This window comes from Salminus brasiliensis, chromosome 17 (genome assembly GCF_030463535.1).
Source record: "Salminus brasiliensis chromosome 17, fSalBra1.hap2, whole genome shotgun sequence".
Lineage (NCBI taxonomy): Eukaryota > Metazoa > Chordata > Actinopteri > Characiformes > Bryconidae > Salminus > Salminus brasiliensis.
Window position 1 is genome coordinate 29,696,893 of NC_132894.1, and position 23,636 is coordinate 29,720,528.

At 42.5% G+C, this 23,636-nt stretch overlaps 1 protein-coding gene across 5 annotated transcripts in view; it reads left to right on the forward strand.

Moving 5' to 3' along the window:
* The first annotated feature begins 1,223 nt into the window (after positions 1–1,223).
* The window catches only part of csnk1g1 (casein kinase 1, gamma 1), a 44,476-nt gene continuing 22,063 nt past the window's right edge, over positions 1,224–23,636 (forward strand). For 4 of the 5 annotated variants that reach the window (XM_072661136.1, XM_072661138.1, XM_072661139.1 and 1 more), the window contains exons 1-4: positions 1,224–1,456; positions 8,844–9,186; positions 11,395–11,435; positions 13,498–13,567. In XM_072661136.1, the coding sequence (XP_072517237.1) occupies positions 9,006–9,186; positions 11,395–11,435; positions 13,498–13,567 (292 nt within the window). In that variant the 5' untranslated portion in view covers positions 1,224–1,456; positions 8,844–9,005. Of the gene's footprint in view, positions 1,457–6,564; positions 7,554–8,843; positions 9,187–11,394; positions 11,436–13,497; positions 13,568–23,636 lie in introns of those variants that run through there. The other variant, XM_072661137.1, reaches the window with a different exon arrangement.

A 23,636-nucleotide genomic window follows, 5' to 3' on the forward strand; every position in this document is an offset into this window, starting at 1 on the left:
AATGCCAAGCCTAAAACAGAAGGGCACTGGGCTGTAGAGCAGCTGAACTGAATTCTCTGAACTTCCAGGATTGGTTGGAGTAGCAGAACGGGCATTCAGCATTAGTACCTGACCTCACTGATGCTCTAGTGGCTGAATGCAGTGCAAATCATCACAGCAATGTTCCAGAATAATAGAGCATAGACTCCCCATTAAACGCTCTAAATTTCAGAGAAATCTTTGGATGTGCAGGTGTCCTCTAACATGCTGCCAGGCAGTGGAAGGCTTTTCACTGAGTTCATAAAACCACCCTTTCTTACCTGCCGCAGTCCAGCAGATGGCGCTACTGGTATACTGTCTGGCTAAAACTGACATTAATAAAAATATAGTGTTCATACAGTCCTATTTTCTTTTTTTTATTTATGTTTTTTATGTTATGATGCCATGAAAACCGTGCAGATATTAAACGTTACTGATTTGTGCAGAAAAGTGCAGTGTTAGCAAACGTACTGAACTATACAATAATTCCAATTAATGACTTTATATATATATATATATATATATATATATATATATATATATATATATATATATATATGTATATATATATATATATATATATATATATATATAACAGTTTAGAGTAATATTACTAATATTAGACCAGTACATTAATGCCTCATACCAGCATACCAGTGTCGTACCCGCATGTATGAATAGAAATATGTGGGAATTATATAAGATAGAAATTATTTTGCTGTCACATTAAATAATATTTTTGTATTATTAATTTTTATTCATTTCTATAATTATTCGGTTATCACTAGCAAGAAATTTAATTGAACATAGCTACAGCAATTGGAAGTTGAGTACTGATTATTTGTGTCAATTACATTATTAGTCTGTGCTTAATTATTTGATTTTTTTTTTATTATTGTAACAAAGTAAAGCTAAGTAAAGCTGTTTATTTAATTGAACCGAATTGGGAACTGCATTCTCACTAGTAAAAACTAAAACATTAGCCCCATGCTAACAGTAAAACATGATATTAAAAGTTCTCTATTTTATTTTTATTAATAAGAGTAATATCTTAACTTGAAATTCTCCGCTGTTATATTATAATAAAATATGTATTTAAAGCTAAAAATATACTGTTTTATTTTTTTTTAATTAATTAATTTATTATTACGCTTCAGAGCGCATCGCCGGGGACCTTTATTTTGAATCCGCAGTCAGCGCCGCCGTCCGGAACGCAGTCTCGTTAGCGCTGGTTCGCATTACTTGGAAGAAGAACACTAAAAGAAAGGAGGAAAAGGGGGCAGCTAGGAAACGCGGGGGGAATCGCTACTGGTTTTATTCAGGATTTCACACACATCCAGCTCACACGCCCTAAACGCGAGAGAGGGAGAGAGAGGGGGCAGAAAAGGGCAGCGACCTCCACGGCTCCAGCGGCTCCCTCTCCCTCAGCACCGTGGAAGTAAGTCGCTGTATCGCCGCTCTCTGACTCGCTCGCTCGCCCGCTCTGCTACCTCCTCACAGACAACCCTGTACTCCACAAGTTCCACAAGCTGCCTCTAAACACGGCCTTAGATAAATGCGCTGAACCGGACGCTGTAGAGAAGCTGTCAGCTCGCCTCACCGCAGCTTTGAGGATCGGTCGCGTTGGAGCCGCTAACGTTAGCCAGCTAGCTGCTATGCTAGCTAATTAGCAGGAGGGTGGCTTTCGGCTTCGTTAAGCTCCATAACAGCCCGGCTTCGCTCCGATATCAGGACCTATCTGTGTTCGGAGGTCAACTGCAGGTTGTGTGTGCTCTGTTTCGGGACGTTTCGGGGGTTTACTCCTTGTAGAAACGTGAAGCCTGCGGGAGAATGGGCAGCTAAGCCCGAGCGGTGTGCGGAGCGGGGAGGCTTTTGTCCTCGGCGAGGCTTCATTAGCTAGTGCTAGCTGTTAGCTGTTAGCTGTTAGCTATGAGAGAGCTCCCTCCGTCCGCTGCCAGCTCACCGAGGCTCTAGCTACACGATGCTGTGAAGGCTTAGCCAGCTGGGCTCTGTCGCTGTTTATTTCTGCTCTCAGTAGCTAAATATCTAAATAGCTAAGTTATTATTATTGGCTGCCAGCTGGCATGAGATGGCTACTATCTAATCTGGCCTGTCTGATGGAGTTAAAGCCCCAGCTGGCTAATAAACAGGGCTCTGGGCTGAGGTGTAGGTGTATTTGGATTCAAACTGGGGCACAGTTAGTTAGTTAGCTAGCTAGCTAGTTAGCTACAGATGCTAGCTATCTCTAGCTAGCTCTATATATATGTGTGTGTCAGTGTCAGTACGTTAAGTCCTGTTGTATGCTGGATAAGCCCCCTGTGTGTGAAGTTTTACTGGTGTGAGTAGTAGAATGAACGATCCTCTACATGATCCATGTTTTACATCGTGGATAAAGCACTTTTTAACAGCTGTTTGTTGTCAAAGCAGCTCCATTTCAGGCCTTGAGAAAAGATGGCCGTGTGGGCTTAGCCTGTCCACACTGAGCTCAGTGCAGAGAAGAGTGTGAAGAGAGACCACCTAGAGACCCTGAATACTGTTGAACACTGTGTCTGTCTCCCTCTGTGTGTGTGTGAGAGAGAGTGAAGATCAAGTGTAGATCTGACTGGTGTTTGATGTGTGTGTGTTGATCTGCAGAAGAGCCGAATGTTTAGGTGATGTTGGACTATGGTGCTGAAATCATTCATTTGACTGCATGTGTAACCCCTAGAGGATGATCCTTTAGGATCCACCATCCTTTAAGATCCACGGAAGACAAGCGCCCAGGCCTTTTCTGTCCTGGTACCGAAGTGGTGGAACGATCCCTCGGAGTCCCCGGAGTCGCTCGCTGTCTTCAAACGCAGACTGAAGACCCACCTCTTCTGAGAGTACTTGGGCGAAGCGCAGTGTGGAGTGAGGAGTGTCGTGGTCTCCATACTGACTCTTGTATTTGGTAGGATCTAAGCTCAGAGGGATCTTTAGGGCTTTTGGAGCGGATATAAACTAGCTAAGGGTATTTTCTGAGTAAACAGTGAAGCACGTTTGTAAGTCGCTGTGGATCAGAGCGTCTGCTAAATGCCTTAAATGTTAATGTAGAGACAGGTTATGTTTTTCTGTGATGCTAATTCTGGTTGATTTAGCGCACGAAGGAACGTGTCATATCTGGTCACAGGTCGGGTCGCCTTTATGGGGAAAGAAAGACCGAATAGGTTTGTTGCTGCTATACTACTACTAATATTACAGCATTACTACCAGCAGCACCAACGTCAAGTGCAGTACTCAAGCAAAGTATGCATGCAGAATGATTGATAAACACGTCCTTATACGCTCCCACCACTAATTTTCACTTCTTTTCCAGTCCTTTTTCTTCTTCTGTTGTTAAATGATTGACGATAGCCTGCCTCAGCTTCTGTTAATTGCCCAGAAAGATTTCACGCTGCCAACAAACTGAACTGTGGTTCAGTTGATCACCTCTTTTGGTTGGACCAAATGTTGGTCTTTTGGTCTGGACTGTAGTCCAAAAGGCACAATTCACACCTGCTATTTTTGATTCAAGACCAGTCTGAGAAGTAAGCTAGGTGTGAAGGCACTAGCCCTATTTTATACCTTTTTCTAAGTCGTCCTCGTCAGATCTGTACATGAAGAATATCTGATAGCCGCATCGGATCACAAATCCCATATGAGTGCATCATTTATGCTAAGAGTGGACAAAGTGGTACAGATATTATCACAGTGTCTCAAGACATTTCACAATGCACAATAATTACTGATGTATTTTGACAGGCAGACAGATTGCGCTAATAGGGGTTGATTTTTAAAACGGCTCTAAAAGTGACTGTGAATCTCAAATCCGTTTGGACACCAGGAATGTTTAGATTTTTTAAATATAATTTCACTACAGTGTTGAGTCTGCACTGTATCCAGTTCAACAGGACTCATTACACACTTTGCAATGAAATGTGCAGTTGATCAGGAGTATTTAAGCACCGGTGAGAGACCCAGTATTCTGTCTGACTATTAATATCACCACTATTAACTATCTGTTATACCTGGTTTGGTCATTTTTATCATTAATGTTTAAATAGTTCTGACCAGAGGAGGATCGATGGATCCCCCTTGTGAATCTTGGTTCCTCCCAAGGTTTCTTCCTCCAGCTTTGAGGGAGTTTTTCCTTGCCACTGTTGCCGTTTGGCTGCTCACGGGGGTCTTTGATCCTTCATGTTATTCCTTCTTTCTTCTCTGTCTCTGTCCTTTATTAAGTACTAATTATGTAAAGCTGCTTTGTGACGACAACAGTTGTAAAAAGCGCTATACAAATAAATCTGACTTGACTTAAGTATTCTCAGAAAAGGCGTATTGTTCATCACAAGGACTCAATTTATCATGATCCTATAAAATATTGGCCACCTCTACCGGATGTTACTCGTTAAAGTAAACACATTCAGTCTTTATTGAGGCTATACATTTAGAGATTTTTCTATCCGCAGATATTTGTGAATGTAAGGTACTTTGCAAAATGTTACACACTCCGACAGTAGGAAGGTGTAGGTAACGCTGTTTATAGGGGCAATGAGCACTAATTTGTTGGTGGGAAAATAACATGACGGAACAGATCAACAATAGGTTGTGATTTTGTGTTACAGTTTTCTCTTAAACATTCACACTCGCTGAAAAATCTTTTTTACGCACATTTCCAATTACTGTAGATGTGGTCCATCTGTCATGGCAAGTTTGGTGTCCAAATTTTACTTCTTTAGTTAATCTCCTGGAGCTACTAGGCTCGTGATTTAGCTAGCAAATGCTATAAGTCAGTAGTCGCCCAAAGTTTTTCTCTAAATACATGCCCACATACTTATCTCAACTTATCTCAGGTCTTCAAGAAGGTTTAGGTATGACTTACTGTGAATTATACAATAAACTAAACATTGCTGTGTAGCTCCTCTTGTGTATGGCTGTTGTAGTTTAATTTATAAAGCTGTTTAATCAGATTTCTATGCCTGCATGAAGTACATTCATGGATTTGAATCTTTATGGCAGTCAGAATTCTGCACAGCACTATTTGTTCACCTAATAGGTTCTGTTTCTTTTTTGTTGTTTACAGTAAGTACTGGTGGTGTAACAGATCACAAAACTCATAGTTCGGGTTGGATCACATATTTTTGAGTCATGAATCGGATCATTTTTTGGATGAAAAGGAAGACCAATGTGAGACAGTATTTATTTATTTTTTTTCATTCTGTTCTACACCAAAATTTAATAGTGGACTCTGTAGTTCTGAGGTTGACGTACTTATAGGGGGTTCTTCTTACACTCAGCCCATGTCCATATGCGACTCCCATACCTCACACTAATAGAACTCTGCTCTCCTCACACACACACAGAGTAATGGAGGCTGTACCATTTTTGTACCCCATTTTGTACCCCCCACCCCGACAGTATCCAATGAAAATGGCCTGTGGTCCTCAGGAATTCACACGATGTGTCCACGAAATGCAATACCATGTTTAACAGTGGAGGCAGTATAGCACAGTGTGACGTTATGCCAGCAGCTATTTTTTCAAGTTAAACAGTAGTACAGTCTCCTCAGCTGCCTGTATTGCTGATCTTTTTAGCGCTAGATCTGTAGTGCTAATCAAGAGGGGTGTTCTCGTGCAGGTAGGGGATGTTTCAGCCACCCCCTAGTAAACCTAGCTTTTAATCCTCCAGAAAGACGAAAAAGGTACACAGACTAGCATGTCTTCAGTGCTGCTAGCGTATCTCCTGTGTCCACTATAAGCTATACTCTGTGGTTAACAGCAAGTCAATCACCATCCTGAGTGATTCCTCACCCTAACGCACAGCACACAAGTCAGCATGACCTCAGTGACATACATGCATTTGCTTTGAGTGGGTTGATTAAGGGTTCGGGCATATAATTGTTATTATGCAAATGTTTTTGGGTAGCTGTTGACTTGTAGTGTTTGTTAGCTACATTAGACGTGCTGCTCCATAGAGGCATGTCTTGGCTGGTCAACTAGATCTTACATTAGTGGAAAATTGTGTGAATAACCAGTAGTCACAGTTACAGTTCCCTTCCAGCCCTTTATCTAATCAGTCCTTCGTTGCAGTAAATCAGTTGAGCTATTGGTGGAACTGAACAAATCCATACAGTAGAGTTCATGCAGAGGTCCAACCCAAACCTGTGGTGTTTTTTACTGGATTCTTATAACCAGCATCTCAACTTTACTGGCTTTTCCTTTTTGTTTTTTTGTTTATGTACATTGTAATAGCGGTTTATAAGAGTAAGGCCATACTGGTAAAAAGACGTATTGCAATGTGCTACCAATGTTGTTCCATACAAAGTTGGGAAGAACCTTGGTAGCAAAAGTTGGTAACAAACTTTTACAGCAAATGATGGTTCTTATGGACCTTTTAAAAGGTTTGTCACACTTATCCTTATTAATTTTTACGATTTTTTGAGCTCTGTGACACTTTTACACCTATCTAAAATGCTTTCATATTTTTCTCCCTAGAACCAAACCACATTTAAGCCTATGTAGTGTAACTACAGTTTGGGAGAACCTCATTAGTGTACTGTCTTGTACACTGAGCTAGACGGTTCCCACATCTAGCCTTGTACACTCTCTGAGGCTTGATTATGCTAAAGCTACAGTTTCTTGTACACAGAGGTGGAGAATCCCCACATCTGGCCTTGCATGCTCTCTGAGGCTTGATTATGCTAAAGCAGAAAGAACCCTCCCCCATGGCTTCTCTCCTTACTGAGGGGTCTCGGGGAAATAGTTGCTCACAGGCAGTGTCACTGTAGGAATCCGTCCCTGATGCCTGGCTTCCTCCTGAGCTAATCTTTTCTCTAAAGGTTAATGACTTCAGGTCAGACTTTTAATGGCAACAGTGCGGAACATAGGTATTTATCAGATGAGGATTGTCGGGCGTAGTCTGGAAGTCAAAGAAAACGGCAGCTTTGAGTATTCTTATGTCTTTTTAAATGTCTTTAAATGTCTTATGTCTTGTCCAGGTAGCTGAAATAGGCCTCGATCTGCGGTAGATGCCTAAACCCAGCTTAATTGGTATCAGACACCTTCACAAAGCACAGTATGAATGACGCGTACTAGAGCAGAGCTTATTTAGTAGTTTATCAGATGATGAACTGGAATTACAGTCAGAAATATGAGCTTCTACAGTCCATTCTCAGCTTTTGCTGTGTGGCCTTGCTCATTTGAATGAAGGTGGCTGGATTTGTCCCATTGGCAGCACGTCAGAGTTGTTCTTGTTGAGAAAGGATCTATTTATGGGTCCAAACTCTCCACATCCCTCCCTCCTGTGAGACGCCCTTGTGGGTCTTGGCGTTTTGTAGTCGTGTACTGTGTAGGACTTTATGTAACTAGAGCTCTGCAGCGCTGCCCTCGAGAGTAACTGATTCTTTGATGCAGAGATTTGTGCGAGCGATGGAATTCAATGTCTGTGAACAAGTCACTACAGCTCCTCGTTTGCTGGACAGGCCTGCTCTCTGAAGCCTGAAGCAAATGATGTTTCATGCACATTCATGATTGGATCATCACGTAAGTGCAAGTCTAGGCTTTAGGTGTGTTTACTTTTTTGTTTTTACCTTTTTTATATTTTTTTAAAATATTTAAAGCCGTCCAGAGTTCCCTGTTCTAACAGGCATACTTATCCAGGCCGTTAACATCAGCGTTGAGTCAGGTGTGCTTTATGCTATGCTATGTTTACTATATGCTATATATTGCTTTCAGAGTGGTCAGATTGCTGTATTGTTCACACTACGCAACCTGTCTTGTCACTTTTTGCATTTGTTTCTCAGATTTTCCTTTATTTTACCTGCCAGTTAACCCACAACTCCACTAGCAATGCTCCTGGCACTATTAGGGTGAGGACCACCCAAACATGGAAGGCGTCTATGCTGGCCAGTTTTTGGCTCTCTTGTACTACACTGATGGCAGAGTGGCATGGGGTGAGATTCAAACTCACGACCCGCTGTTGTCATAGTGGTAGCACATTAGACCTCTAAGCCACCCGGGAATCTTTAAGTTGTTGTGTTTGCATGCTGCGTGTCTAATCTGCGACAAGTAGTCACAAATTACCTTTTTTTTTTTTTTACCTGGAGGAATCACTAATGAGTCAGTCTGAGCCCCCAAATACACTTTCTCACTAACACGTAAGACAGGTAGCACTGGAAATGATGCAATTTCAGGACTGAGACAGGAATTGTTTTCTTTCTGAAATAAATGTCTAAGAAAAGTCCAAGCAAACCACAGAACTTTTCTTCTGGCTTGTTGGTGTACAACTTCTCGCCCTGTGTCTTGCGCTCTCATTGACTGTAGCTTGGCATCGTTCTCTCTGTCAGGCATTCCTGCTAGATATCTTTTGGGCATTGATGAAGTGAGGTCTCATTGGGATTTTGAGCCGTTTACAAATGGCGATTAAGGTAGTGCTGATTGAATGCCAATTTACCTCTGATCTGGGGCATTTCACCCTCTAGGACCAGAGAACTGAACCAATTCCAAGACTGGTTCAGTGTAAGTCTTGTGGTTCTTCAAGATGATGAGTTCATTTGCACATTAGACATCTCAACTGAACTTAACTTAACTGACCACTCAGAGCCTTTCTGAATGCTTTATTGGAAAAAGATATTCCAGAACACCTTTCCAAAAGACTTGCATCATTGTTATGCAGATTGCCAAGAAAGTAAATATTTAATGGATCGTCTAAGCAAGTTTGAGTAATTCTGACAGCCTTATTATAAATTATTTATTGGTTCTTGGTTGTATAGCTGAATATTTCAGAATGGGATGAAGTTTGTTTTAACTGTAATTTTTGTTTGTGTCCCCCAGTGTGGATGTCTGCGGGGGGCCAATCTTCCGACTGGTAGCAGTGACCGGCACAGCAGCAGTGGTGCCAACACAGTCGTCCCATGAGCTTTTTGTCAGCCTGAGCTGTCTGCTGTGGGCCTGGGCCTGGTTTCTCTGGATCTCTGCGTCCCCAGCACTGCAGTTATGGATCACCCGAGGGAGAAAGAGGGCGAGAGGCCAGCAAGAAGCAGTAAAGTGGCCCAAGGTCGGAGCGGACACTCGCGGCCCTCCAGCTCCTCCACATCGTCCGGTGTGCTTATGGTGGGACCAAACTTTCGCGTAGGAAAGAAGATTGGCTGTGGAAATTTTGGGGAGCTGAAACTTGGTAAGAAAATAAATGAGTCGGTCGTTTCTACATGAGCTTCTACATGCCTACTTATGCTTGGGATCATACAGTTCAATCAGTCAAAATCTAGTCAATGGTGGGAATAATTACAACATTTAAATCTCATTAACATTTGGGCGATGATGCACATTTTACTTGATTGAGCATCAGTAAATGGTTAATAAAGCAGGCTATGTTAATTGTAGGTTATAACATAACATATAGCTACTGTCCAATGAGAAATACCATCTCCATTTTTGTCCTTTCTTTGTTTTCTCCATGGCTTGAACCCTGTTGTTGCTTCTGTACCCTGTGTAAATAGTTCTGGATGAACAGACAATAGAAATGCTCAGAATTAAGTTGAATACACTCTTAAATTTACATAGACTTCCATTCAAAGTTAACATTTTTGTCTTCTCCTGTAATGTCACCATTTTGGAGATACATGCGGTTCATTGGACAGCTTTTTGGCACATAAGCACTTATTTAAATCCAGTTTTACTGTAAAAGCTCCAGATCACAATAGAACAGATGCAAGTAAACATATAATATACAATAATTTCTCATGTTGAAGAAGGTAGTTTGCATCTCATGATTATTTGGAAGAACAAAATCTGGACGCTCCATCACCAGCTCACTAACTCCGATTTAGCATCATTAAGCACAGAGTTACCGTACCAGGTGATGGATGATGGCTATAAATAATACTAGACTCCCATGAGGAGATCTTTGGAGATGTTTTAATGAACACAGTGATGTAAAACCACAACATTTTGTATGAATTATGTATTCTAATATTAGTGTTTTACTAAGAAAATAAACACTTACTGCTCAAATAAGGAGCCTGTAAATTTTAAATGCCTTTGCTTAACCCTGTATGTACAACAAACAAACCAGACACAATGGTTAAGACTGGTTTATCTCATGGACCCAAACAGTGTTTTGTTACATGTGTAGTCAACACACTAAACAGTCCCACAGTCTTTCCATGATTTTCTCACAAATGCCAGTTCACCTTTAGGCTGGAAGCAGTACTCTTGTGTTTTGTTGCACAAAATTGCCAAAGGAAATTAACTTTGAGCAACAGATGGGCTGCAGTCGTTTAAAAAAAAAGAAAAAAAGGGGGAGACAACATACAGTAGAGCTACCCCAGCAGGATTCCAGATTTTAGTCATTTCAGGGCTATACAACATTTAAAAATTGTCTTCAGTGTAACTATTAGTTGTTTAATTCTGAAATGATGCCTAAATACCTTTTAAGAGCTAGTAGTCTTATGCATTGCAAGCAATGCTGTAGTCTTGATTCATTCATTCAGTTCATTCAGTCACTCATAGCAAAGTATGCCATTTCAGATGCAGCACAAATCCCAAACCAATGTGATGTTCAATATGTTAAAGAGATTAGGCTGCTGCATGTTCTGAGGGAGCAGATGCTGTAACCGAATCACACAGATCGTTCTGTCTGAAACGAGAGAGATACTAAAGTGCTGGTAACAGTGCAGCTGATTTTAAAGGTTATCTAGCTTGTACATGCATCATTGTCTGTCTGGAATGGGACTCTATAATGCTTTTAATACATCCATTAAATGTCGTTTTTGTAGTCGGTGCTCTTAGACGGCTCATTTTTAAGTATTTAAGTAATGCGCCAAGTCACACCTGAATTGAATACTGAAGCCAAATTGCAGAAACCAGGCGGAAACTACAGCTTAGTGTTTGTATGTCTTTATATATATATATATATATCCCCCCACATTTCACACGTCGTCATACGTAGTCAAGTTTCACTTTAAGTATGACCTTAAGATAAAGCGAGATTAGGGATGGGAATTGGAAATGACTGATCGGTTCCATCAGACACGGACAAGCAATAAAAGGTGGAGTTAAGGGCCTTACAGAGGCTGCTGCCTCTCCGCCTGTATGGAATGCATCATGTTCCTCTAGTTCTTTCTCTGTGTGTGGGAGCCTGCTCAGGGCAGTGTTATTTGTGTGTGTGTGTGTGTGTGTGTGTGTTTGTTTGTGTGTGTGTGTGGTTTACCCCCCCACATATTGGATGTTTTGTCCTGATTTGGCTCTGCACCGTACAAGTCTGGCTAAAAGCAAACAATGTTTTGGTTGCATGGTCTGTGTCCGACTTCATTGACATTGAAATGTGTGATTAGCAAAGTGAGTACTGGTATTCGAATCACGAGCAAACCTTTTTCTTTTTCAGGAAAGAACCTCTACACCAACGAGTATGTTGCTATCAAATTGGTATGTATCTTTTTTTTTTTTTATATTCTCTTGCACAATTCTCTGTGTTGTGAGGTTTCTTGTGTTTCTCAGTACTGCTGTGTTTCAAATGCTTCTACGTTTCACTTCTTTATTTGAAGTGACGTTATATATCAATCATACCTCAGATAGCAGTTTTAGAACCTGGTTGAAGCTCCACTGACTGTAACAGGCTAAATAACGTCTCTGTCATTGCCGCTCTGGGCCGGATCGCTGCCACTGCAGTATGTAACTTTGGTGGAGCTACACGTCATGTTTGTGTAAAATCCTCAGTCTCCATGCTTCTTTCACTTCAGATGCTGGTTCTGTATCTCCACCTCAGCAAAGAACAGTATAGGATTGTTTGTTTTTATTTATTTATTTCTTTAGAAATCCGTATGCAAGTCAATCCGCGTGTAGGACATATGGCTTTAAAAACAGACTACAGTCATTGGACAGCTCCATCTGCTTAAAAGAGGAACACTAACTGCCATTTCTGTTACATCAGTTGCGCCACAGTTTTTATCATCAGTCCTACTATACTGATATCAAATGTCAGATCTCATGACGACCCCAATTGCTAGAATGTGAGTAAAGCCATTAACAAGATAACAACAAAGCTGTGTCTGGGAACTAAACGTAGGAAGCTCAGCACAGCCGTGTCAGATTACATCACTGGATGCTGTTTCTCAAAAGCCAGCACACACTGACGCGAACACCGCTGATGCCGGCTTGTTAAACCCACTACTGCAGATCTGGAGTGAATCACTTAGCTGTGACACACAGGAGCAGATATTAATCACCTGCTTCTACGATGAGCTGTAGGATGCTTTTATTTGTATGACATACAGGGCTTTTTTTTTTTTTTTACTGCTGTAAGTTAGCTCTGTGGTTCCGTTCCAGCCCTCCACTCCAGGGCTTGCTAGGCCCTCAGTCGTGGGCTCGTGTCCATGCATACCTCTTGACCCACCTTGGAGACAAAAGGAGTGGCCAGCTGGTTGCTTTGCCACCGGATTGACATTCTAATATCACTGTGTAGAGGCTGCCTCTTGACTCAAATGTGTCTTGTTATAGACAGCGTTATATTCTGCCCTATTTATTCTTTTTTTTTTTGGGCCATGTAAAAAAATAAATAAATCTAAATTAATAGTAATAATAATAATAATAAAAAAGCTTCTGAATGCTAAGCACCATATATGCACATGATACATATAAGTTTAATTTGTATTTTTATAGCCTACAAATTATGTTTATTGTGTATGTTAATAGTATTTTTATGATGTATTTTCATTTCATATTTTATGCATTTTTTAACACCCATATTTAAGTATACAGAATATCTAAAGGGGGTTAATTTGGTCATGTAAACATACAGTGGGGCGCATTTTATTTATTTATTTATATTTTTATTTTACAAATTTAACTTGGAAATACACAACAAATGGCAACACAATTGTAATATTTATCAAGTTCTATAGAAGAATTTCGAGGCGTTTTTGCAAACATGCCGCTCAAAGGAAACCCTGCCATTAAAGGAAGCGGGGGATGCCGTAATTTTACATCTTTAAATAACAAGAATTTAAAAAATGTGTTTGTATTTAATGATTATACTTTTAACCCAAACTGTTATGAAATTGAAAAGTAAAACATTTGTTTAAAAGTGGACAACAGTGAGGAAAATACACCATTTGTATCCCGCTCAGTCTTGCGCAATATAAGCTAAACTGTTCTGAAAGTAAGAAGAAAGTGACATCAAGCCCATTATGTTTAGGACTGCTGTCCGAGGCCCTTGAAGTTAAACAATGGCTGGCGGAAATGGTGGCATAAAAGTGCCAACTGGTGACCTTGAAAAAGACTCCGGTCAATGGTTTTGGACCTTGGTTGCCTTAATTCTATGCCCAATAGGGAAGTCTCTGTGGTGGTGTTTTGGACCGCTTAGACTTGGTTTAAATTGGGAATGAGCTATTTATTGTGGATGATTGTTGAATGGGCCGCTCGCTTCCGGTACAGTCCACTTCTAATTGTGTTTATTTTTCTTTCTTTCTTTCATCCCTCAACATTAAAGGAACCTGTGAAGTCCAGGGCACCACAGCTACATTTGGAGTACCGGTTCTACAAAACATTAGGGAGCACAGGTAAGATTCAAAAGCTGTTTCGATTGCTTATGATTTTGTGTGTTTTATTTGATAACTCGTGATTTTTGTTAGACCGTCCCAATGGTTGTTCAGCATGATTTTCATTGCAGGCCCTTGAATTTGAAATGTAGGTGTTATGTGAAACTTTTAATTTAAGTGCCTACATGTCAGAGAAGTCACAGGGCATGAAGTTTGGTGTGGCGCAACAGATAACACCACTACCTGCCACTGAGTTACAACACTATGTGGGAGACCAGGGTTCGATTCCCGGTCTGGGTGCTGCGCTACACCAATATAAGTCCTTGGGCCAGACTCCTAACACTACACTGGCCCTCCTCTGTGATATGGATAACCTTGTATGTCGCTCTGGATAAGAGCGTCTGCTAAATGCCATAAATGTAAATGTAAGTTTGCAGTTATTACTGGCTTGTAGATTACATGAACCCCCTTGTTGTGATTGCTTGAAGTTGCACAGCTGGATTCTAGTGCTTTGAATGGCCCATTGGTGCTTTGTTGCTGTTGTAGCTTCTTGAAGGACTTGCTCATCTATCCCTGTTCCAGTGGAGCTTTGGAGCTCTGCTTAGAAACATTCAAGTGTTTGGCTCCTCAGTGAATGCTCTGAGGAGATCATGCTCAGCTCTGCAGTAGAAACAGTAGGCTATAAAGTGTCTTAGGGAGTTGTGGTGTTTGGGGGGGGGGGCGTGATGCTGTCAGCTGCTGATTTCTCGTTTAGCCCCAAGGCAGGTGCAGAGATGCATTTCCTTCCTGAGAGAACTGATAAGACGTCCTGATTGGTCTGCTGCGGCACTGCTGATGGTGTTGTCGGCACGTTGTGAGGCCAGATAAGTGGCCGGTGTGTGACGGATGGGCCCTTTTGTTTTCTTTGGGAGCTCGAAAGGTTCGATCCTTTCGCCCTGCTCTTTAATCCAGGAAGCAGCAGTGGTAGCAGCAGTGGTAGCAGCAGTGGTAGCAGCAGCAGCTCTGGCGTCACAGGTGCAGCGCGCTGACGGGGTTTCCCTGGTGACACCATGCAAATGCTATCCCTCCTTTGTGAATCTCGGCTGAGCGGTGCGGGCAGCCTGAGGCACGCTGCTGTTTAAAGTGCTTGCGCTGTTTCTACACCTTTTAAGTTCCGCTTGTGCATTGTCTTGTGCAGGATCGTCGCTGATGAAGACAAAGCTAGGTTTTTGCTGTGTTTTTAGGCACACAGGAAAGGGAAGAGGGAAGTGACATGTTCAGTTAGTGTCCGCTTCCTTTCCTCAGAGAGCGCTGTGTTTGGTTTGGGCTGTCAGAACTTGGTAACTTGTGAATGAAAGCAGATGGAATTGCAGTTTGTGGAATCAGTAGATGGTCTAACCTTGGTACTGCAGTAACCTTGACCCAGAGATGTGCTTGAAATTTGCTGGTATTTCCTTGTGCAATTTATTTTCTGCACACATCATTTTGTTTGGTTGGAAACCTGATTGTTGCCAAACTACCTTGTTGTGAATAAAGTAAAATAAGAAGGTGGTCAGATGGTTATTATATGGTAATTTGTGTGAGATTAGGGATCATGCTAGTGGTAGAGTAAGGCTCACATATGGTATTTAGGCGTTACCTATTAAAGTAACACTAAAAAATTGTATCTAGCTGGTTGCTATAGTGTTGCTAAGGTGTAGCTAAGTGGTCACTATGGTGTTGCTAAGTGATTGGTATGGTATTCAGGTGTTATTTATATTTGCTCGTTTTACGTTGATGTTTCTAAATGTTGGTTGATGGTTGCAATGGAAATTCAGGGGGTTGCTAGGGTATCCCAGCTATATGATTTCGCTAGTGTGGCTAGGTGGTTGCTGTAGCATACCATGTCGTGGCAGTGGTGTTGCTAAGTGACTGCTATGGTGTTCCAGGTGGCTGTTTTGGTATCCAGTTGGTATGCAGTGCATCTATGTTTCTAGATGTTGATCTCAAGATTACTATGGAAATCCAGTGGTTTTCTAAAGTATCCCTGCTATGTGAGTGCTGTAGTGTTGCTAGTTGGTAGCTACATGGTCACTGTAGTGTTGCTAACTGGTTGCTGTGGCATCCCAGATGGTTGCTGTGGTGTGGCTAAGTGGGTGTTGGAAGGGTGCTAAAATGTTGCTCGATGGTTGCTGTGGTGTTTCAGGTGGTTGCCCAGGTGTTGCCAAGTGGTTGCTGACATACCACTAGTGGAATGTCATATAGGTAATGTAGCAGCCCTCGTCATCGGCCAGTGCTGCCAAGATCAGTCATGATAATGTTGAATAATATATTTTGCAGCCCGAGTTGCCGTACGTCGTTTTACCCAATGAGATCACTTTAATGCTGAAATGTTTTAACTGCTTTCAGTAATAAAGCACAGGTGTCTTATTTGCCTGACCTGTGTTTACCGTTGCGAGTAGGATTGGTAACGTGGATCACTATGTCCAGTCCAGGAACTGGTGTCTTTCTTAGCTTACCAGCTCACAAAGGTAAAGGGTAGCTGCATCCATCTGAGCACCACCACATCAATAATTCAGTGCACAGCACAGTTTATGCACCACCCTGGAGTCTGTAGTAGGATCTGCCCACCTGCCTTTTAAGATGTTGGCCTACATACAGCGTTAAATCTTGTACAAACGCTACCTAAACACACAAAGCCACTTATAGACCAGGTTTTCATTAGGCTGCACGTTTAAGGCTTTTTAAATTTCTTAACAGATGAGGCCATTGCTGTGTAGGAAAGCTGCTTTTTTTGCTCTTCTTGAATATTTATTCATGTCTTTAGTCTATATTAGTCATGTCTTTAGTCTATATTAGTGTGTGTGTGTGTGTGTGTGTGTGTGTGTCTGTGTCTGGTTCTCATTGTTGAGTGGCTGCCCTACAACAGGGTTGCTGTCAGTGATGAATCAGCAGTACTGGAAAGCTGGCATTCTGGCCAAGAGTGTTTCCAGGATGCCCTCTTAAAGTTGTTACTTGGGAGGGTCTAAGAGGAGTCAAGAGACTGAACTGGAGCTGGAGGTGTTCTTTAATGGGCATTTATTTATTTATTGTATTTATTTTTCAGTGGTATATAAGCAGGTATGGACACTAGCAACTTACAATTGTGTGTATATATAAATTTATATATATTTTTGTATCTATAAATGTTTTATAATTCACACCTCTTCATCTGTAAAAGTGATTATTATTATATTTCTCGTGCAAAACAAATTATGATTGAACACTAGGTCTTGAAAGTGTGTGTGTGTTTGTGTTGTGTGTTTATGTTTTTTTTTTTTTTTTTTTTTTTAATATAGGCATCTTCGCCCTAATAGAAACATGATCTTTTTCGTTACATATGTCTCATCTAACCAAATTTGTCTTCCAATATGTGAGGAGCCACCTTCTTTTTATTTTTATATTTATTTATTTTTATTTTTTACATATCCTTTTCTGTTATTTCAGGGTTTACCTCCCCCAAACCTCAAGGGTAACTCAAAATTAAATATATTTTGCAGTCTGTTGTGCAAATTCACACGTTTCATTGGTCAGTGGGCATTCCCTAGTTTTCATCACTGGCAGAAGCTTTAACTGTAATTCCAGCGGAAATCAAGATTAGAGGTGGGCGATACAGTAAAAATATCAACAATTAAAAAAAATAATAAATCTCCAATGGTGTCAAAAATTATTAGTTTTGCTGTAGCAGCAAAACTGTCCAGATAAGGCTTTCTGCTAGATAATGGAAGATTACTGTGAAGATTTGATTGTGTTCAGCCCCAAGAGCTTAAGTGAGGGCTTCCTACCAGCGACCTTCAGGTCACAGCGGAGAAATATGCATCTAGGAGGCCAGTGGTCATTCTCATTGCCAAGGTACTCTCACATTCTAGACGTCTCTCCGTAAGAGGCCTAGAAGGGTGTGGGCTTCTCTTTATGGTCTCATTGGTGCAGTTCAGAGTTCAGATGCTGACCTAAACCATCTGCAAATTATAATGCCCACAAGCTTTAGCATGACACACACTTGATGGAAGGCAGCCAAGCAGCCATAAAAGACGAGCTGTGGAATACCTTCCGCTTGCCCTTGAACAGCGACGAGCAACTGGATGTTTTCTCTTTGCAAGATTCATGCTTAATTTGAGAGCGCTGACATGATCAACAAGACAAGTCATATCCTGCATCCCCTGCTCATGGTAAACGTCAGGCTTTGGTATAGATGAATGTTTATTTTGTGGCCCAGCCTCTCTTGGAATAGCCAGTATAACACAGCAGCATTTTGTGAGTAAATGGCAAAGGCAAGCACATTTTGAATGTGGTCTGGTATGGTCTTCTACATCCCCATTTGAAGTGCAGGGGGTAGATAAACATAAGCTGGAGTTATTATGTAGAACATCCAGTTCTTAAGTCGGGTTTGAGTGTGCTGGAGCACGGCGGTCTGGAGTTCCGGTGTATTTAATTTGTGTGAACAGCAAACAGGGCTGAACTCTTTTCCAATGCAGAAGTCTTCATGAAGTCTGTTTAACCATTCATCTAAACACTGGACATCCTTGTGGTGTTATAAGCTGCTATAAGCATTATCTAAGCATGTGTTGAATTTGATGTGCTGTTTCTTGATGACTTAACTTGCTAAATGAAAGCTCATGATGTCTCTATGATTAAGCAGCTCCGGTGCTGTTAGTTTTCCTGTAATCATCCTATGAACGGTGCTGATGGGTATCTAATAATGTTCATACTTATGTGCGGTTGTCATAAGTAGTTCGAAGATAGCTCGATCCTCGAACTGTTGTTCACACAGTATGTATGATATTTTTACTAAAAAAGCAAACTGTAAGAAAGCTGTTTCATTGTTTTTCAGTGTGACTAAAGGCCAAAAACTCTTAATATTGTGTTGCACAAATGTGAACCCATGGACTGACACTGTTCTGGAGACGACTGCTCCAAGGTCGCAGTTAGAACGGACAGGAAGGATTCGTCTTGGCATTATTATTTGGTTCAGTACATTTTTGCTAGTTTAAAAAGGCTTGACAAGGCAAGGAATCCTCAAATAGTTTGTATTTTTCCCCAGTTTCCTTCCGTATTTAGTCATTTCCTCTTCCCACCTGCTTGTTAGAAATTCCACTATCACACAATGCTAACAGCACTGGGAGACTGAAGACTAACATGCTTCCTCTGAATCACATGAAGGCAAGGCAACTGCTTCCTTGGACTGCTGGACATGCTTGGAGGAGAACACCTGACTGCTGATTCTGTTGCTTCAGCTTACAGCCGCCAGTATCAACATCGCTCTGGAGTGATTGGGAAGAAGGAGGGCTATCCAAGGCCAAAGCCAACACCCAGTCACTGATGGCTGTGGCATTACTGTTGACTATTGGTTTTAATCACCTTTGTGATCTCAGTGCTGAGAACTCCATGTATAATACCACCAACTGAAACAGTGCTGTCATTTTCCCCACATTCTTTACACCTATGAAGAAAACCCAGTTTAATACCAGCAGATAGCTTTTCCCAGGACATTGGTGATCATGAACTGGACAATTCCATTATGCTTAGGCTGTGTTTGTTGTAAACATCAGTGATGAACTGTAACAAGGTGCAGGGAGCTTGTGCTTATTAACACTTGCATGCATGATGATGTAGTCCCACATTATCGGTTTATTAAGACTAGCCCTGACTGTCCTAGACCATCTGGGGTAACAGGGTGCAGTAAAAGTTAATCTGCCCTTGTTAGTGATTGGGTTTAATCAATATCTGAGACTGTCTATTCAAGCATAAAGGACTCATGAAACTGAGCTTTTGTGGAAGTAGGAGAGTTCTGGTCAGCCTGAAGATGTCCTATGAAGGCGCTTCTAGACGTTTGTCCCACAGTAGCGGAAGTGTGGCTCTGGGACCCTGCACTGGCAGGTGTGGGAGATGCAGTTGGGATTCTGACGTCCTCAGGATGTGCTTCCTTCTCTAGCCGCCAAACGGCTCTGAAAGACCACCCCCTCCCCCTAGGCTGGACCCAGCTGGAGATAATGTTCCTGCTCTGCACTCACACATTGCATTGATCTTGAGAGCCCAGTACAAAGCTTTAGCCAGACCTTCCTTTTCCATAGATCTGTAGAAAAAAATGGGTATAATTGATTATGCAACATTATGAAGTGGGCTAGGAAGAGGCAGCCACAGGAGGGGAGATTGTATATGAGGGCTGGGTGGGCTACTGCTGGGTGGCTTCCTCTGGGTCCGCTGCTGGGGCTCCCTGCTCATGCTTTATGGATAAAGGCTGGGGGATGGGTTAGGGGAGGCCCAAAGCTCTCCTTCTCTGTGGGTATACCCCCCCCCCCCCCCCCCCCCCCTTTTCTTCTTTACTCAGCAATTCTAGAACGGCAGGTCTGGATGGATTATAATGGGAGCGCCTGTTTTGTCGGGGCAGGGTCTTTGGGTGTTAAGCCTGTTGCACTTATGTGCTAGGTTTGCAGGAATGCAGGAAGGCTCTGAACTCAGAAGCGAAGTTTTGTTTATACAATAATAACGTCTGTTTACACAACATGAGTTAGTGGTGAGCTTGATTTTCATTCAAGCTTGACGTGCTTGATTGTCATCCTTGTCTTTAAAAGGTGATTTTTAAGGAGGAAGGTTTTTATGCTATTTTAAAATAGTGCTTTAAAATGTCAAATTTGATCATCTTGATAACCCTTGGTTGTGCTAGTGGTCAGTCAAACAACAAAACTGTGACTTCCACTGTCAAAGAAAGCAGAAGTAGGAAACCGGATAACTGATAAAAGAGGAATGTCATATTATATTTAAATAATTTGAATATTTAAAAAGAATATTTAACTTTCTTTGGTTAAAAAATAATTGGACACCTTAAGCTGTTATACGGGCAGTTCAGGCCTTCTCCCTCCCTTAATAACAAATTGCTGAGAAACCACTGAAACCTCTTGGAGTTGCCAAATCAGCATTTTACTGTATTCTTATAAAGAGTGGGTACTGGCAATCATGAAAGACAATTAAAGTACATGCTAACAGAACCTTTTCCTTTGTGAAGAGAAACTTTTCACAGCATCTAGTCAAGGCAAGAATGCTTGTAAGGAGGTAAGCCTGTCCTGGTCAATCAGTGATTCGTAATCTTCCAGAAAATTGTGCATGAATACAGACTAAATGAACGTGGAGTACGGACCACTGGCTCTGTCCGTATCTGTAAGCTTTCAGAAAATGTGCACCAATACGACCGAAATGAACGTGGAGCTCCAACCACAGGCTTCCGCCGTATCCATGAGCCATCCATGTATCCGTAAGCTTTCAGAAAACCTGCACTAGTATGAAGGTGGAGCTCCGACCACAGGCTCCGTCCGTATCTGTAAGCTTTCAGAAAACCTGCACCAGTATGAACATGGAGCTCCGACCACAGGCTCCGTCCGTATCTGTAAGCTTTCAGAAAACATGCACCAGTATGAACGTGGAGCTCCGACCGCAGGCTCCGTCCGTATCCGTAAGCTTTCAGAAAACCTGCACCAGCATGAACATAGAGCTCCGACCACAGGCTCCGTCCGTATCTGTAAGCTTTCAGAAAACCTGCACCAGTATGAACGTGGAGCTCCGACCACAGGCTCCGTCCGTATCCGTAAGCTTTCAGAAAACCTGCACCAGTATGGACATGGAGCTCCGACCACAGGCTCCGTCCGTATCCGTAAGCTTTCAGAAAACCTACACCAGTATGAACATGGAGCTCCAACCACAGGCTCCGTCCGTATCTGTAAGCTTTCAGAAAACATGCACCAGTATGAACATGGAGCTCCGACCACAGGCTCCGTCCGTATCCGTAAGCTTTCAGAAAACATGCACCAGTATGAACGTGGAGCTCCGACCACAGGCTCCGTCCGTATCTGTAAGCTTTCAGAAAACCTGCACCAGTATGAACGTGGAGCTCTGACCACAGGCTCCATCCGTATCCGTAAGCTTTCAGAAAACCTGCACCAGTATGAACGTGGAGCTCCGACCACAGGCTCCATCCGTATCTGTAAGCTTTCAGAAAACCTGCACCAGTATGAACGTGGAGCTCTGACCAATAGGCTCCGTCCGTATCCGTAAGCTTTCAGAAAACCTGCACCAGTATGAACGTGGAGCTCTGACCAATAGGCTCCGTCCGTATCCGTAAGCTTTCAGAAAACCTGCACCAGTATGAACGTGGAGCTCCGACCACAGGCTCCGTCCGTATCTGTAAGCTTTCAGAAAACCTGCACCAGTATGAACGTGGAGCTCCGACCACAGGCTCCGTCCGTATCCGTAAGCTTTCAGAAAACCTGCACCAGTATGAACGTGGAGCTCCGACCACAGGCTCCGTCCGTATCCGTAAGCTTTCAGAAAACATGCACCAGTATGAACGTGGAGCTCCGACCACAGGCTCCGTCCGTATCCGTAAGCTTTCAGAAAACCTGCACCAGTGTGAACAAAGTAAACCTAAAGCACGGACCACTGGCTCAGTCTGTGTTCATACTTACTTTGAGCATGAACGAACCTTAATTACTAAATAGTAACAACAATTTAGTTCAACCACTTGAATCAAAGCTGAAAGTCTACACTTCAGTTATATCTCGGTTTCTTCAGTTCAAATCCTTTGTGTACAGCTTCAGTCTAGAAACATGTCTGTGGAGCGCGCTGGAGGGAGGGGGTTAGGATTTGTTTGACTCCGGAGATTCGTGACCGATATATTCAGATAACCTCCTTGACTTTGACAGAAGTTTCGATGGTTTTGAGGCCTGTCTACAGGCCGTGGTGTCGCTCTCCCGCCGATCTTGCTAATCTTTGATCAGCAGCGCAACGTTTTCAAGTGACGACTAAATCACTTTCAGTGAAACCCCATGAGTCCACCATAATTCCTCCAGACAGTTTCCTGGGGGTTTGCCATAGTGTGGTGAGCGCTTTGCTGAAGACTACCCTGCTGACATGCCCAGACATGTTTCTCTGAGAGCATGCGGCTCACCGTCTTTATTTTTAGCCGCATTATTCGCTTCTCACTGTTGCAGTAATGTCATTCTGCCGGCCATTTGGATGATCGCTATCTGTTCAAGGGACGTCGCATTTGATGCATGTTCCTGCGTTTCTAGAGATTAAAAAAAAACCATCTCCTTTTACCAGTCCTCTGACGGCGTGAGAGGGGAAGTGAAAAGGGAGAGCGTCAGTTCTGAACAATAGATAGAGCCTTTAATGGTCCGGTGGGGCTCTCAGAAAACATTCCTTTCTCATAAAGGTAAAATGGAATCTGCTGTGTGCTAATGTGCGCTTGCAGTCGGTGAGGAGAGGATGTTATTGATGATTAGTCATCTTCCCCTGCACCCACTCAATGGAGGGAGGTGATGGTGTGATCAGACCATTGCTTCTCTCTCTCTCTCTCTCTTTTTTTCCCTCGCTGGCTGGCTCACTCGCTCGTTCTCTCGTTTCTCTGCTGTCACATGCTGGAAGTTGCGACTCTCATCAGCGTGAGGGGAGGGACGCCGCGCTGGTTTTGCAATGGAAAATCCACACATCCACCCAGATTAACACCACTCTTGTTGTGGTCATGTGTCTTGCAATATTTATACTCAAAATAAATAACGGTCTTAAAGAGGCAAGCTGAATGTCACGGCCTGGGACTTTCCGCTTTTAATCTAAGCTGTACAGGAATGAGCGGGGGGACTGGGAATCAGAATAGAAGGCCTATGACCGAACAGAAACCCTTTCTTTCTCTTTTCAGTAGGCACTCCAGCTCAGCATTGGTTCGGTGTGGGTGTGGAGGCTGTCTTTCTCTCCGAGATGCATAGAGAAACAGCTCCTGGAGCCCCCAGGCTGACGCACACACACACACACAGAGCGAGAGAGAAGCTTGTTGACAGCTCATCACCACAATGCCATTTGGCCTTTCTCGGCCCGCCCCGTGCCAGACCAGGCTGCTAGAGAGGTCTGACTGTCCCACACTCCAGCGCTTGAAATATTTGTCTGTGTCCAGTGGAACTCCACTGTTCTTGTCAGCCTCTTGTGGCCTGGTTTTCTTAACCCTATTTTGAGTACCTTCTCGTTACAGATGTACTAATACTGTTTTTTGCGGCGTCCCAGTGACGTAACAGGGAGTGCCCAACAGCTCCAGAGGTCTGGGGTTAGG